Source organism: Cetorhinus maximus, chromosome 20, assembly GCF_964194155.1.
Source record: "Cetorhinus maximus chromosome 20, sCetMax3.hap1.1, whole genome shotgun sequence".
In the NCBI taxonomy this organism is placed as follows: Eukaryota; Metazoa; Chordata; class Chondrichthyes; order Lamniformes; family Cetorhinidae; genus Cetorhinus; species Cetorhinus maximus.
This window is the reverse complement of record NC_135898.1, coordinates 83162186-83179611: the sequence shown is the minus strand read 5'-3', so window position 1 is coordinate 83179611 and position 17426 is coordinate 83162186. Positions and strand designations below refer to the sequence as shown.

General features: G+C 44.5%; 1 protein-coding gene across 10 annotated transcripts in view; it reads right to left on the bottom strand.

Annotated features, from left to right (window-relative positions):
* The window catches only part of prom2 (prominin 2), a 119454-nt gene that overhangs the window by 97226 nt on the left and 4802 nt on the right, over positions 1-17426 (bottom strand). For 7 of the 10 annotated variants that reach the window (XM_078565030.1, XM_078565036.1, XM_078565034.1 and 4 more), the window contains exons 2-3: positions 5552-5745; positions 3056-3474 (exon numbers count right to left, since the gene is read on the bottom strand). The exons of 2 other annotated variants lie outside the window; for them this stretch is intronic. In XM_078565030.1, coding sequence (XP_078421156.1) covers positions 3056-3293 — 238 coding nt within the window. In that variant the 5' untranslated portion in view covers positions 3294-3474; positions 5552-5745. The remainder of the gene's footprint in view (positions 1-3055; positions 3475-5551; positions 5746-17426) is intronic. One more of the 10 variants, XM_078565037.1, reaches the window with a different exon arrangement.

Below are 17426 nucleotides of genomic sequence, written 5' to 3'. Positions count from 1 at the left end.
CAACTTCCATCACTTTGCTGGTGGTTGAGAGTAGACTGACAGGATGGTAACTCGTTGGATTGGATTTGCCCTGCCTTTTATGGACAGGACATACCTGGGCAACCTTCCTCATTGTCAGGTAGATACCAGTGTTGTAGCTGTACTGGGGCAGCCATGACTGTGCTGAGGTATATAGAGACGAATATCTGGGAAACAATTTCAAACTAAACTGCGAAAGTAACCCAATGGAGACCAGGCTCAAACTATTTGTAAAAGGGAAATTTAGGGTGGATATGAGGAGGTCTTTCACTCAAAGAGTGATCACATGTGGGGCAGCATTTCAGAAACGGGAGCGTGGATAATAACAGAGCCATTAAAATTGCCCAGTTTCTGTTGAGTGGGTCCCCACAATTTCCAGTTGCAGTTGGTATTGCAATGCTTCGCTTTGTGGCTGGTGGCTATGATAAGATGGCTGCGTTTGCTGCCAACGCGGGTGCTGCACCATTTTACTCCATGACATCACTGCGCGTGGTAGAGATCAGATCTCTAATCATTCCCCCAACCTCAGTGTGATATTCATCCTCTCCATTTAGTTTCTCATGTTTCTTAAGCAAAATTACAACTCGCGGCAATCCTAATGAGAACAAGTGACTCTCTATGCGGCAGCACATTGTCAGTCATTGGAGGGTGTCTACAATCCTGGCCGTAATTATCAGTGTGCAACTCAAAGTTACTAAGAAGAAAATGGGTAGGTCCAAACATCATAAAGTAAGCAAGCTCCACAATATATGACCAAAACTAAGCAGAAACTGGTTTCTTCGCCACTGCTGCCACATACACTGGTGAAGCAAAGGAAATCATGGCGGGCCAGGGGGGGAATTGAAACCGCTGCTGGAACTTCAATTTCTAAAGCAGCCAGCACCGAGCGCAGCTATTTAAGAAACGTTACTATTAAATAGCAACCAACTGTAAAAGGCTGCAGGTGCTCACAATGACGTCTCTGCATTTGCGTGGTTAAGTATGCATGGGCAGACGGTATCAGCGGCCATCTTGCGCCGCCATCTTGTGTTAGCAGCAGACGGTGTGATAAGGTACTATCTATGCAAAGGAGTTTTGTCTGTAATGTTAGACTGAGGTAATGATGTGCTAATGGATCCCTCTGAATTTCCTGCTGCCACTTCAATTGTATATCACCTCACATTTATCCACATTAAAATTTATTAACCATTCCTTTACCCATCAATGTTATTTATCCATATCCAATCAAACTCTTCTACATACGACCTAGCTTGGTGTTATCACCAAATGTTCATTTTTATCATAAGACCTTCCTCTATACTATTTAAGCACATTGTAAAAACCCAAGAGAGTCTAGAAAGATCACTCCCAGAACTCCATTCATCAAATGGTTCCCAAAGGCAGCCTATCTCATTGATCACAACAACAACTTGCATATATTTGGCTCTTTATTGCCGTAAAACGTTCCAAGGTCACAGGCTTGTTATCATCATTCGACACCAAACCAGAAAAGAGATATGAGGACAGGTGACCAAAAGCTTGGTCAAAATGGTAGGTTTTAAGGAGCATCTTAAAAGCTAGTGGAGAGGGAGTTGGGCAGAGGTTCAGGGAGAGAATTACAGAGCTTAGAGTCTCATAAACTGAAAGCATAGCCACCAGTGGTGGAGAGATTAAAATCTGGGTTGAGACCTCGGAGGGTTGGAGGATGTTACAGGGATAGGGAAGGATGGGGACATTAAGGGATTTAAGATCAAAGGTGAGAATTTTAAAATTAAGGCTTTGCTGAACTGAAAGTTAATGTAGGCCATGAGCACAGTGGGAGTGTGATAGGGGAAGGGAAGTTGATGCAAGTTAGGATAAACAGGCAAGTGTTCTGACTATTCCTCAGTCAGAAATGATGGGGCTAAAAATTTTAAAAGGATTAAATTATGAAGAAAGGTTGTATAGACTTGGCTTGCACTCACTTGAACCGAGAAGATTAAATGGTGATCTAATGGTGAAGTGTTTAAGATAATTAAAGGAGTTGACAGGGTCGATGGAGAGAAGCTATTTCCTCTGGTTGTGGATAGGGGGGAGTCCAGAGCAAAGGAGACAGAACATTACAATGAGCACCAGGCCATTCAGGGGTGATGTCTGGAAGCACTTTTCACACAAAGGGAAATGGAAATCTGGAACTCTCTCCCCCAAAAAGCTGTTGAGGCTGGGGTTCAACTGAAAATTTAAAAACTGAGATTAATAGACTTTTAGAGTCATAGAATCATAGAGATCTACAGCACAGAAAAAGGCCCTTTGGTCTATTGAGTCTGCGCCAGCCGAACAAGTACCTAACTATTCTAATCCCATTTTCCAGCACCAGGACCATAGTCTTGTATGCCATGGCATCGCAAGTGCACATCCAAATACATTTATTAAGCATGGATACTAAGGGGAATGCAAACAGGCTGGAGTTATTGGTCCAGTCAAATGACAGTATATTTGGCCTATTGCTTGTAAAGCTGGGGTGGGAACTCTTTAAGAAAGCTTGGCCGTTTCAATAATGAGCATCTATAAAACATTTTTGAGCTACCTCTCCGCTAATTCCCCCTCTAGATGCCGAGAGGCTGTTTACCCTGGCTGTAGAGCCTAGAGCTGGATGGCACAGTCCCATAATAAGTGATCGAGCATTTAGGGCTGAGCTAAGGGGAAGTTCCTTCATGTGGAAGGTTGTGCATCTTTGGCATCCTCTACCCCAGAGGTGGATGCTTGGTTGTCATGTACATTTAAGACAGAGATTGACAGAATTTTGGACTCTAAAGGAATCTAGGGATATGGGATTGGGCAGAGAATTAGAATTGAGGTTGAAGATGAGCCATGGTCTTATTGAATGAGGAGCAGGCTCGAGGGATCGAAAGGCCTACACCAGATTCTATTTCGAAAGTTCTTATGTTCTTAAAAGGGCTGTTGGTGGGAATATCTCTTCTTAAAAATTTGGTGCTAACAATCCTGGTTCTTATAGCCCTCCTTTGTTGCATGGACCTGTTGCCCAGTACTCTTGTCAATATAAAAGGAAGACTCTCACCTGTTGGGAAGGGATTTGGTTGGACCACGTCAAGAAAGTTGTGCACCATGTGGTAAAGAACCAATATCACCCCAGAAGTTGGGCCGGGGTTGCTGCTGTACTGAGCTTCAGGGATGCTACTGAAATTATTCTGCTTCCCACCACAGCTTTGTAAGGTTGCAGACAGCTGAAAGCAGGTGAGTGTTGCAAAGACAAATAATCCCAGCCTGGAGTGGGCGACGTGCCAGTGCAAAGCCATGACAGACACAGAGAAGGAATGTGGTAGTGACGTGGTTCAAATCCTCCTTTTCCCTCTTTGACCACGTTTAATTTACAACCAGACTCTTGTTCTCAGACGTGGAGGTGCCCCTTCTCAACGTGTGAAGCCTTGGTTTGCAGATCGGAATACAGAGAGGGTATTTTGTTGATGTACCCTTGTGCTAAGAAAATAAATGAATAAATGTTACTGAATAGTGCACACTCAGGAGGGATGTGAGTTCAAATCTTATTAAGGTAGTTTGAGAAATTGAATTCAGTTCAAATTCTTTTTAAAATTGGTAGTAGTAAAAGTAGCATATTAACCACTAAGATAAAAGCAAAATACTCCGGATGCTGGAAATCTGAAACAAAAACAAAAATAGCTGGAAAAACTCAGCAGGTCTGACAGCATCTGAGGAGAGGAACACAGTTAACGTTTCGAGTCCGTATGACTCTTCAACAGAACTGAATGAACTGAAACTGAAGCAGTTCTGATGAAGGGTCATATGGACTCGAAACGTTAACTGTGTTCCTCTCTGCAGATGCTGTCAGACCTGCTGAGTTTTTCCAGCTATTTTTGTTTTTGTAACATATTAACCAGTCAGGCTACTGATTCACCGATATCCTTTTAGGGAAGGAAGTATGCTGTCCTTACCCAATCTGGAATATATGTGAGCCATTCAGTGTCTGCTGAAGTAGCCTAGCAAATCCCTCAGTCATATCAAACCAAAAGGAAGGCCCATCACTATCTTCTCAGGACCACTAACAAAATGCCAGACTTTGCCACAAATGCCTGCATACCAAGAATGTAATTTTTTTACAGCTTTAGTCCTGTCGGCTCTCCCGAGGGCCAAAGCTGGGGAACTGCGGTGTTGTGACCAATGGAAAATCTATTGAAATATCCCTTACAATTAGTCTCTGACCTTGGGTGTTGATAATTCAGGCAATACACCACAGGAAACATTGACCGGTGGCCTTATAGAGTCAGGGGAGGTTAAATACAGCTCCAGTTACTGAGTGCCTGCAGGAATGGTAGGGTTAGTAAAGAAATGCTGGGGGAAGCAACAAGCCTGTGACCTGTCATGATAATGAAGGAAGAACACCGAATTGCATCAGGAAATATAAGACTTTAAAAATAAGACCTGAGTTTTTAAAAATGCACACAAGCCATTGGCTGGAATGCTCCAGGGTGACTCTCTAAGAGGTAATGGAACCCCACCCTGTTCCCGGACAAGGTACTTCTAAAGACATCCAGAAACGAATTGCTCCCTCGGGTGGAGACAATGGGGCATAATGGGAGATAAGCATCATCTCATCAAGAAATCCTGTGAGCAATGCCCAGATAGATTTGTGAATTCGCTTCCCACTTGGAATATACAAAGAAGGGGTTAAAAGTGAACTGAAAAGCTGCCCCAGTGTCTGTCTATTGGTGGGTGTTCTGAAAGAACAAGTGCTGGAAGTTTGACTCAGAGGTAACAGCCACACACAGTACCTCTGCAAATCGTTGTTTTGCAGGTATCCTGATCTCTCTCCCTCTTTACCGGATTCAGTCCCACTGGAACCTTAAAACCAACTATTCATCTACGGGAGTCAACTCTGCAGGAACTTCCTGGAAGAAGTGAAGGAGTCTCTCCCACAAAGATCAGTAGATGGTAGTTCAATTAATAATTTTAAATTGTAATTTTTTTCCAGACGAGGGCATGAAGTGATATAGAACTGGGAAACTAAGATGGATTTAACATACAGATCAGCTAAATGATCTCACTGAATGGCAGGACAGGCTTTAGGGGCTGAATGGCCTCCTCCTGTTCCAGTGAGATTCCAACCCCATCATCACATCAGCCCTCTCATTCCAAACTCCTGCTTCTAACACAAAAACAGAATTACCTGGAAAAATTCAGCAGGTCTGGCAGCATCGGCGGAGAAGAATAAAGTTGACGTTTCGAGTCCTCATGACCCTGGGACTCGAAACATCAGCTTTATTCTTCTCCGCCGATGCTGCCAGACCTGATGAGTTTTTCCAGGTAATTCTGTTTTTGTTTTGGATTTCCAGCATCCGCAGTTTTTTGTTTTTATTCCTGCTTCTATCATCTCATTACCCCTCCTCCCCCTCCACCACAACACACCTTCTGGGAAGGGTGGGGTTAAAATGCCCATTTATATCATTATTTCTGACCTAGCTGAATACATACACATATAAGGAACAGTAACAACATTTATTAGAATGAAATAATTCCACTTGACAGTCTGGGGACTTACCTGTTCTCTCAGTTTCCAGCTTCATTGCATTATCTGAACTTGGTTACTCATTTTCTTCCTTGCACTCAATCCCAATCTTCTCTGATTTTCTTTTCTTTCAGTTTCTGCTCTGCTGCCCTCCTTTGATCTAACTTCTTCACAATTCTGCAGCTTTTCAAACCAGCAGGCTTGTTCACCAGTTAGAAAGGAAGGTTCTTGTTAAACAAGGGCGAGCGCCAGGTTACATGAAGTAATGTGAAAAGCAGCACACAGATTAATTTTTACTCACAGCAGTCTCTTGTACTATTCGATTCTTGGGTAAATGATTAAACTTAGGGTGAAAAATTAAAAGCCCTCCCTGATATCATAGAGTTTGAAGACACAATGTTCTCTTTACAAAGAGTTTTATTGTGCTTATCGCAAACTGGCTTGTCCCCTTGCACAGTCAGGAAAGGTGATTCAGTCACTTTTCAGGCTCTGGAAAGCTTTAATAAACTTTCCTTGTTCCCAACAGGAAGCAAATCAAATTCAGTTACCTTTCCTCATAACTTAAGTTTTGAAAATTCTGTGTCATCAGTGTTGCTCAATTGCATATCCTCCCAAGGGTGATAATATCCTTCCTGTGATCAAGTGACCAGAACACCACACAATACTGACAAAACATTCTCACACAGTACTGAAACAGCCACTTTCATAGTGTTCTACCACACTACAACTGAATGCACCACTTTAACTGAGATAATAACAATCGATATATCCATTTTAACCAGCTTGCTCCCCACCCCCAAGACAAGTGCTCCTGTTACTAGACTGATAATCTCGAGAGCACAAGTTCAAATCCCACCAAGGCAGTTTGAGAATTAAAACTCAGTTTTAAAAAAAAACCTAATCATAAAAACTGGCACCAGCAAAAGGAGAATACCATTAAAAACCCAAATGGTTCAAGTCATAAAGTTGCCATCATTACATGTCTTTTATGTGACTCCAGTCCCACACCGTGCTATGGATTCTGAACTGCCCCTAAACAAGAAGAAAGCACATCACTATCTTCTCAGGGACAGATGGGTATAGCTTTGTTAGTGACATTGGCACTCCAAGAATGAATTTAAAAGACAGACTACATCCCTGACTGGCCATTGTTCTAGCTAACAAATATTCCCATCTTTGATTTCTTTTTAAGCTGCTCAATTAGTCTATAAAGGCTGGATTTTCGCTACCAAGATGGGAAATTTCCTGACTCTCCAAACCGCCCCCACTAACCCCGCACCCACCCCCGCCCCCCCACTTGGTAAAATGTACCTCAAATTGTGTGATTTTCATGTGTGGGGGGTATCAGACTCTCTGGCCCTCACTTCTCACACTTCCATGCTACCCCTCATACCCTCCATGACAATTCAATGACAACTTATGCCCCCCATCCCCCCCATTCCGCCCCCACCCCATGGCCCCTGATGCCCTCCATGCAACCTCCATAGCCAATCACCCAGTATCCACCGCGGGTAGTCCTCAGAACCCATGTGGGGATGAAAAAAAGTAAACTTCTAAACATCTAATATTGTTCTCATTCCTGCACACTTTATAGTGAGAAAACCTCTCACTCATAAAGCCATTCAACGATTTCAAATCTCCTCAAGTGGTTAATCTCTAGAAAAACAAACTTCAATTCAGACCCCTTATCATAGAAAGCTAATCCTTTAATGGGCTCAAACAGTGAACTCAGAATCCCATGGCCTTTATAACTCAGCCAAGCATTCATAATGACTTAATTATAGCCCTTTGGGAAATGTTGACAAAGAGCTTTATTGAAACTGCATGACCATGTGCTACAGTTCTTTTCCTAATTAGCAGCAGATGGCTTGTCAATCAAAGTCGTCCAGCAGAGGTTTGTTTTTTATCAATCAATTTGTAACGCCCACACTGCAGGTTAAAGCCTTTGCAGCAGCCAAAATGGGGTCAGTTTGAACCCAGCACTGAGTTCAAATGGCCCTGCTGAATTTGGTTACCCTCCTGTGTGAATCACACCCCACCCCCTTACCCCTACCAGCAAAAACTGAATCCATTGAATATGAGGACGGGACATCCTCAGCTGGTTAGTCCTCCATTTTTAAAGATCCACGGAGCATTCCTGACTCCATGAAAAATCTGACCCTAAGTGCCTGTGACCTGAGCACATATTCCGGACTGACACTTCACTGCAATGTTAAGTATGTTCTCTATTGTTGAAGGTCATGTTTGTCAAATGTTGGCTGTGCTGCTACCTTGTACCTGAGTTCTCTGGAACCTGTGGACTCTGTGAGAGAAAACCATTGAAACTTCCCAACTACACCCCCTTGTCCTCAATGCAGGGACCGTGATAGGAAATAGTGATCAGGGAATAAGGAAAGCGGGTGTAGAGAAGGGCACCATTCAGGATCTCTAGCCTGTTCTGCCAGTTAGATCATGGATGATCTATACATCAACTTAATTTCCCTACCCTTCCTCCAAATTCCTCAGTGCCCTTGCCCAAAAAAAAACAATGGATCTCATTATGGAAAATTTCAATTGACCCCCAACATGCACAAATTTTGGGGAAGAGGGTTCCAGATTTTCAATAACCTTTGTGTGAAAGTGCTTCCTGATTTCACTCCTAAATGGCTTCGATCCAAATTTAAGATTATGCTGCCTTTTTTTGGATCCCTCCACCAACAGAGAAAATTGTTCCCCTGTATCTGCTCTATCAAATTCCTTAATCATTTCAATACATCTTAATTAGATTGTCCCTCAACTTTCAAAATTTAAGAGAATATAAAAGCAAGAAAAAAATTAATTGTTAAATTATTTAGAAGGAGAGATAGCAACAAGTTTGGGACAACAGTTAAAAGGTGTGCCAGTATGAGTTTGTAGATGCACTTCCCCACACTTTGGACTACTTGATCACTTTCACACCAATTAGAGATGTAAATTGCCAAGACACTCCCCCACAGAGAGGTCAATCAACTCTTCATAGTTTAACAATCCAGACGGCAGTCCTGGCTTAAATTCAGCACTTGATTCTGAGCTGGGTGGTGAGTTCCCCATTCTACAAGATGCACTGCAGCAATTCACCAAGGCTCGCTAGGCAGCCCCTTCCAAACACCACAACCTCTACCACCTAGAAGGACAAGGGCAGCAGATGCATGGGAACACCACCACCTGGAAGTTCCCCTCCAAGCCATTCACCATCCTGACTTGGAAATATATTGTCGTTCCTTCACTGTTGCTGGGTCAAAATCCTGGAACTCCCTTCCTATCAGCACTGTGGGTTTACCCACACCACATGGACTGCAGCGGTTCAAGAATGCAGCTCGCCACCGCCTTCTGATGGGCAATTAGGGATGGACAATAAATGCTGGCCTAACCAGCTATGCCCACATCCCATGAATGAATTTTAAAAATTCTAATGACTTGCTAGTTAAAGATGATTCTCCTGAATTCCCTATTTATTTTATTAGCGACTGTTATATTTATGGCCCAAGAGTTTACAGGACATGAATCACAAAAGGCTGGTATGCAGGTGCAGCAAGTAATTAGGAAAGCTAATAGAATGTTATCATTTATTGCGAGAGGAATTGAAAACAAAAGTAGGGAGGTTATGCTTCAGTTATACAGAGCACTAGTGAGACCACATCTGGAGCACTGTGTAAAGTATGGGTCACCTTATTTAAGGAAGGATGTAAATGCGTTGGAAGCAGTTCAGAGAAAGTTCACCAGACTAATACCTGGAATGGATGGGTTGTCTTATGAGGAAAGGTTGGACAGGCTAGGCTTGTATCCACTGGAGTTTAGAAGAGCAAGAGGTGACTTGATTGAAACATATAAGATCCTGAGGGGATTTGACAGGGTGGATGTGGAGAGGATGTTTCCTCTTGTGGGAGAATCTAGAACTAGGGGGTCACTGTTTAAAAATAAGGGGTCACTCGTTTAAAACAGAGATGAAGAGAAATTTTTTAACTTAGATGGTCTTTGGAACTCTCTGCTGAAAAGGTAGTGGAAGCAGAATCTTTGCATATTTTTAAGGCAGAGGTGGATAGGTTCTTGGTAAGCAAGGGGGTGATAGGTTACCGGGGGTAGGTGGGATGCAGATTTCACGTTCCTATCAGATCAGCCATGATCTCATTAAATTATGGAGCAGGCCCGAGGAGCTGAATGGCCTACTCTTGCTCCTTGTTCGAATGATCGTACCCTGAAGTTTATAACACCCTTTCATAACCTTAAAGATCTCCATCAGATTATACATTCTGGTGAAACGTTCCAAAGCCCGTTCAATCTTTCCTCAGAATCCCTGAGTATTGCCATAATTCTATTAAATATTTTCCACCTTCTCCAGTGCCTCTTTACCTTTTTCACAATATGGAAACCAGAACTGTTCTCAGCATTCCAATATGTTGTAGCCAAGATTCGTACAAGTTTAACATTAACTCCATCGCTTTTCAATTCCATTCCGCTAGACATTAGCATCAGTGCTTTGTTTGCATTTTTATGGATTTCCTAACCTGATTAATGCAATGAGTAATTAAAGACGTGGCATGTGTCTGTCTTATTTTAAATTAATAAGAGCTTCTTCCCCCAGCCTGATGATTCCGTGGATAAATGCAACCCGTAATGTGACCAGGTGCCATTGAAAGCAGGAAGGCCTGGTTTTAAGCCTGAGTAAAGTGACCTACAGTGAGGATGGGGGCACCAGGGCTACAAGCGGCATCTACTGAGGAAAGGGGAAAGCCTTGTTCTCCTACATGACACTTGGTTACCTGGGCGACACAGCGAGGCTTTGGACGCACAGTAAAGTTTGGGTGCTTTCAGAAGAAAATTGCAGAAAGAAAGAAGAAAAATAAACCTGCACAGGATTTCACCCTGCACATGTGTGCATTCTCGTGTACAAATTGATATTTAACAGATATCATTTACAATAAGCGAGGTGAATAAGCATTTAATGCCCTGTAAACTATCTTACCTGGAAATAGAGGTCTAGAATGTGGAAGGAGCTGGAACTATACATGCACACTCATAAACTGAAAGGAAGTACTTGGTTAAACTTTAACTGAATCTTGTTAGCTCCTATCAAGCAAAGCAATGACGTTCGAGGATTTATTTCCTTCACTGAAATTTACATACAAATAACGCTTGCCAGACTGCCACCCTCCTTTCACTGATGATGTGTAATTAAATGTTCCTTTCTTTCAAAGCCTGACAGCAGTTCAGTGTCAGCACTGGGCACACCCAGGTATCTGCTGGGAAGTGTCAACAACACAGGCCCCTTCTCAACATAGTTCTTAACAGATATTTGAGGTGGGAGGGGCCTGGATTTTCTTTCTCAGTTCCTCACCAGCCCCCGTTCCTCCCTGAAATCAGTCGGGATAGTGGCAAGCAAAGTAAGAAAGGCCCGACTGCTGCCACCAACCACCACCTCAATTTTCCCCTCCTGCCCCTGCTGGCTACCCCGCCCTTGCCTGCTGGTGGGAAGGTGGGCCCGATCTCCATTCCCAACCACTAAACCTTTATCAGGCCAGGGATTCGGCGAAAGCCTCAAAGAGCAAATGTCCTCTTCCCTTCTCCGCACCGCCAGAATTCTCCGCCCCTTCACCACTGGGCTCTGACCGTGTATGAGGAGTGCATGCCGCTTACCTCATGAGTCCTGACCCAGTAAAGTAGCTCGGGGTTTAGAGGGGTCAACATTGTGAGCAAGAACCAGAGCCAGCACCAAGCCAACACCTGCAGAAATGGGGGAGGGGGGGTCGCAGGAGAAAGCAAATCGGCAGATAAAGGAAGAAAAAAAACGGGCTTGGCATTAGTGAGTGCCCACTCCGCCACAGGAAATGGAGGGGGAAACAGGAGCTCTGGCCACTGGTTGTTCAGAACATTGACCCTGTCCAAAATCCTGGAGATGGGGTCATTTTCATATTTTGGGTACATGGGCCAAGACCATTAAAGGGAACCAGAGCCTTTAAGCGCTCTGCGAGGTACGACAGTGTAATGGTTCTGTTCGTGAACTATAATCCAGAATCCTCGGACAAAAAAATCCAGAAAAAGTGAATTTAAATCCCTCCAAGGACAGTTTGAATTCAGTTTGAAATAAAAAGTTGGTCTCGGTAAAAATGGTCAGGATCTGTTGGATTGTCACAAAAACCCAACTGGTGCAGAATCATCCCAAGATTGCACTAAGTGGTGGTAGCGGCATGAAAAAAGGTGTTATACCCGCTGGCCGCCATGGCTAGTTTTCGCACCATATTGTCCACTTCCTGCCTCATTAATTATGCAGCCACGGGAAACACACCTTCTCACCTCTGAATCGCCTACCACTCCGTTACCTCACCGTTCCCTCACTCCAGGCGCCATATCTAAACTACAGCCGCGCACACAGTTCTCAATGTCTGCAGCCCAGGACCGCTCCAGTGAAGACATGGCCCTGAAAGCCAAGAAGAGTTCAGTGACCTGTCCCTGGAGTGCCTTTTGGAGGCCCACCGTGATGTCCTCCACCCCCGCTCTGGCCGCAGGAGGTCCAGCAATCTCACCACTCCGGCTTGGGAGGCGGTGGCAGAGGTGGTCAGTGCCAACGCTGCACAGAAGAGGTTCGCCATCCAGTGCAGAAAAAGGATGAATGATCTTATCCATGCAGCCAGGGTAAGGCAACGATTTCATCACTCTAAACTCACACACTCACAGGCCCATGTCAGGAAGATATAATAATTTTCATAATGTTATTGGAATTTATTGTAAAGTAGAGTAATAGTGGGATCTGTGTCTATGTGTGTGTGTGTGTGTGACTTAATTGAATTAAAGGCAGCTGGTCTGAACGCTTTGATGTATCAGAAGATAAGGCAGGTTTGAAATGTTAAGTGGGCAAACTTGGGGGAGGTTTTAGAATATAAGGTGTAAAGAGAACATTTATATTTTAAAATAAACCAGACTAGCTTGAATTCAAAAGAGGAAGTGAAATGATACACCTAGCCAGGAGAAGTTAAGAAACAGTGTGTTTATTTTTCCCAATGATTACTGGTAAAATTCGTCCTTTGATGGACTTTTATTATTAGAGAGGTAAAAGTCCAAAGACGTAGTGAAACAATGGGAATTTGCCCTCAAATTTGTATAAAGGAGCAAAGGTTGTGTGTAAGGGAGGGAATACTAAGGTTTAACATAAGTGTGAAAAGCCTCCTGTGTCTAAGCCTCAAGCTGCTGTCTACAAGGAACTGAAGCTGAGAAAAACTCATTTTGAATTTGACTGTTCAGGGTATCGTGTGTTACTTTGCCTGGGTCTTTTAAAATCTATGTGTTTCACTGTTGCTGTAACAGAGGTGTAACTGGGGTTTAGATTAATGAGGGGATTTTGAAGTTATCATAGTAGTAATTTGTAGATCTATGTATGTGCTTAAAATCATTTCTTCTATTATTAAAGGTTTAATTTAGTTTTGTTAGAAACCTATAAGACTTGATGGCCTTCTTTTTACTGAATTTAAAGCCCACATCTCGAAATAAGTACAAATTGCAAATAATTGTGGCAGCTGCTTCAGGTTACCCTCTGGGATTAGGGCAGCTTGGCATTTACCATCTGTCTGCCATAACACCCATCACACATTCACTGGCATCTCACTCACTGCCAGCTCAAGGGACATCACCACTCACTCTCTCACACACACCCTCACATCTCCATCTGGCCTCATCTCCTCTGGAGACTGCCTCCTCAGCCCTCACCCTCTTGAGGCCACTTGCACAGATCAACATGTGTCCCCACACACACACACTGGGGTACCCCCCTTCCCCAGTACAGCCCTCACCCTGCAGCCTCTTCCCTTGCCTGAGGCCACTTTTCCCCCTTTCTCCAAGCGAGCCCTGGCCCTGCAGACATTGAAAAGCCACCCCCGCCTTATGGCTGGCCCGGTAGGTAGAGACCTGCCCATGAGCCCCCCTCAAAGTGATGTGCTGCTGCCTGCGAAGCCTGGCGCTGATGACTGGAGGTGCTGCCCAAAGCAAAATAGACAAACAAACCTCGAAGCCTCGAACCAACTGCGAGCTGTCAGGAGCATGTCGCTTATGTACAGTTGTGAAACACACGCCGACATGCCTGGATGATCCAGCGCGGGTGGATGATTCCGCCAAGTAGGGCTTATAATGAGATGCTAAAAGTATTGAAATTAGATTCCCGACATGCGAGGTGGGAAACGTGGCTGTCATTGATGGGTGGAGTGGAAGATTGCAAACTACTTTCACGACGGTATGAAACCGATTTTTGGCGGTCTGACCATATTGTCCGCTCACGTCTGTCTTGATGCCCACAGCCAACGGGACCGAGCGATTCCAACCAATGTCTTTCAGCGATGAAAATCGCCCTTTTTTTTAGCTGGTCTGGCTTGTATGTGAATTGGGGGTAATATATTGGCACGCATTGAGAATTGGTTAGCAGACAGAGTATGAATAAATGGGTACTTTTTAGACTAGTGGGGTACTGCAGGGATCAGTGCTTGGACCCCAGCTATTCACAATATATATCAATGATTTGGATGAGGGAACCAAATGTAATCTTTCCCAGTTTGCTGATGACACAAAACTTGTTGAGAATGTGAGTGGTGAGAATGTTAAGAGGCTTCAAAGAGATTTAGACAGGTTGAGTGAGTGGGCAAATACATGGCAGATGCAGTATAACGTGGATAAGTGTGAAGTTATCCACTTTGGTAGGAAAAGCAGAATTGCAGAGTATTATTTAAATGGTGATAGATTGGGAAATGTTGAAGTACAAAGGGACCTGGGTGTCCTTGTAACCAATCACTGAAAGCAAGCACGCAGGTGCAGCAAGCAGTTAAGAAGGCAAATGGTGTGTCAGCCTTCATTGTGAGAGGACATGAGTACAGGAGCAAGGATGTCTTACTGCAGCTGTACAGGGTCTTGGTGAGACCACACCTGGAGTATTGTGTACAGGTCTCCTTAACTATGAAAGGATACACTTGCCATAGAGGGAGTGCAGCGAAGGTTCATCAGACTGATTCCTGGGATGGCAGAATTGTCATTTGAGTAGAGATTGGGTCGACTAGGCCTGTATTCACTGGAGTTTAGAAGAATGAGAGGGGATCTCATTGAAACATATAAAATTCCGACAGGAATGGATATACAGGATACAGGGATGATGTTTCATCCGGCGGGGGGGGCCTAGAACAAGGGGTCACAATCTCAGGATATGGGGTAGACCGTTTAGGACTGAGATGAGGAGAAACTTCTTCACTCAGAGGGTGGTGAACCTGTGGAATTCTGTACCACAGAGGGATGTGGAGGCCAAGTCACTGAATATATTTAAGAAGGAAACAGATTTCTAGATTCTAAAGGCATCGGGGATATGGAGGAGAGTGCAGGAGTACGGCGTTGAGATAGAGGATCAGCCATGATCATATTGAATGGCAGAGCAGACTCGAAGGGCCGAATGGCCTACTGCTGCTCCTATTTTCTATGGGCTGAATTTGATGTCCTGCGCGCGGACGTGCGCCGGACTCAATCAGCTGCCTGCCTTAAGGGAGCTCTCTGGCAGCGCTCACCTGCACCCATGGAAACCCCATCGCCCGCCCTCTTCCCGCCCCCACCCCAGCAGAGCTGAGCTTTTCAGCGCGTGTTTCATGCTGGTCGGCCGTTAATTGGCCAGGCAGCATGAAATCGTGGTGGGGGGGGTCCAATCGTGGTCGGAGGTCCATTCCTCGACCGCTCCCAGGCCCCACCGATCACGCACACTCGCCAAAGGTAAAATTCAGGCCCATGTTTCTATGTTTCAGTCCCATACCAACAGGGCTGACTCTTAACTGACCTCTGAAGTGGCTGGCAAAGTCGCTCAGTTGTATTAAAACCGAACCCCATCTTCTCAGGTCAACTACAGATTGGGAATAAATCTGATTGCTCTCTGATTGATACCCACATCCCCAGAATGAATAATAACTCTTTCTAAAGATTTCTTGAGACAGCCCAGGAGCTACCACAGATATGCCCTCCAAGTCTGCAGAAGGATGCCAAATCCCCCCATCACCCTACCCTATCCCGCAACCATGTACTGATTTCCACCTGTTGGGATCTGTGGACGCTGGGGAACTGGAGTGGGAACCCAGTGGACCTGCCTCCCAGCTCAAATTCTGGCCCCACCTCCCTGGCTGAAACCCAAATCTCACTCCCTTCCTCCAACCAAGCAATTTCAGGTCCCTTACTTGTTTCAATGAGATCACCTTTCATTCTTCGAAACTCCAGAGAGTATAGCCCAACTCACTCAATCCCTCCTCATAGGACAAGCCTCTGATCCCAGGAACCAGCCTAGTGATCCTCCAGAGCAAGTATATCCTTCCTTAGGTACGGAGACCAAAACTGTACACAGGCCTCCAGGTGTGGTCTTTCCAAAGTCCTACACAATTGCAGCGAGACCTCCTTGTTCTTGTACTCCATCCCCCTTGCAATAAAGGCTAACACACCATTTGTCCTCCTAATTACTTGCCGTACCTGCATGTTAACTTTCTGTGATTCATGTACAAGGACATTTAGTTATCTCTGGATACCAACATTTAAAAGTTTCTCACCATTTAAAAACTATTCTGTTCTTCTATTCTTCCTATCAAGGTGAATAACCTCATATTTCCCCACCTTGTACTCTATCCCTAACTTGTCTATATCTCTTTGCAGGCTCTTTGAGCCCAACTTTATCTGAATAAACTGGAACACATCCATTTGCTCAGGATTAAAATGGAGCCCTTTGTATCCTCCTCACAGCTTACTTTCCCACCTAGCTTTGCATTGTCAGCAAATTTGGATACATTAAACTCAGTCCCTTCATCTAAGTCATTAATATAGATTGTAAATAGCTAAGGCCCCAGTACTTACCCTTGCAGCACTCCGCTCATTACAGCCTGCCAAATTGAAAATCACAGAATCTCACAGTGCAGAAGAGGCCATTCGGCCCATCGAGACTGCAGCAACACGTGAGAAATACCTGACCTACCTACCTAATCCCGTTTACCACCACTTGGCCCATAGCCTTGAATGTTATGATGTGCCAAGTGCTCATCCAGGTACTTTTTAAAAGATGTGAGGCAACCCACCTCCACCACCCTCCCAGGCAGTGCATTCCAGACCATCACCACCCTCTAAACCTCCTGTCCCTCACCTTGAACTTGTGTCCCCTCGTGACTGACCCTTCAACTAAGGGGAACAGCTGCTCCCTATCCACCCTGTCCATGCCCCTCATAATCTTGTATGCCTCGATCAGATCGCCCTTCAGTCTTCTCTGCTCCAACGAAAACAACCCAAGTCTATCCAACCTCTCTTCATAACTTAAATGTTTCATCCCAGGCAACATCCTGGTGAATTTCCTCTGCACCCCCTCCAGTGCAATCACATCCTTCCTATAATGTGGTGACCAGAACTGCATACAGTACTCCAGCTGTGGCCTCACCAAGGTTCTATACAACTCCAACATCGCCTCCCTACTTTTGTAATCTATGCCTCAATTGATAAAGGCAAGTGTCCCAAATGCCATTTTCACCATCCCACTAACATGCCCTTCCGCCTTCAGAGATCTATGGGCACATACGCCAAAGTCCCTTTGTTCCTCAGAACTTACTAGTGTCATGCCGTTCATTGAATACTTCCTTAACAAATTATCCCTTCCAAAGTGTATCACCTTGCACTTTTCAGGGTTAAATTCCATCTGCCACTTATCTGCCCATTTGACCATCTTGTCTATATCTTCCTGTAGCCCAAGACACTCAACCTCACTGTTAACCACCCGGCCAATCTTTGTGTCATCCGCAAACTTACTAATCCTAGCCCCCCCACATAGTTACCTATGTCGTTTATATAAATGACAAATAATAGGGGACCCAGCACAGATCCCTGTGGTACGCCACTGGACACTGGCTTCCAGTCA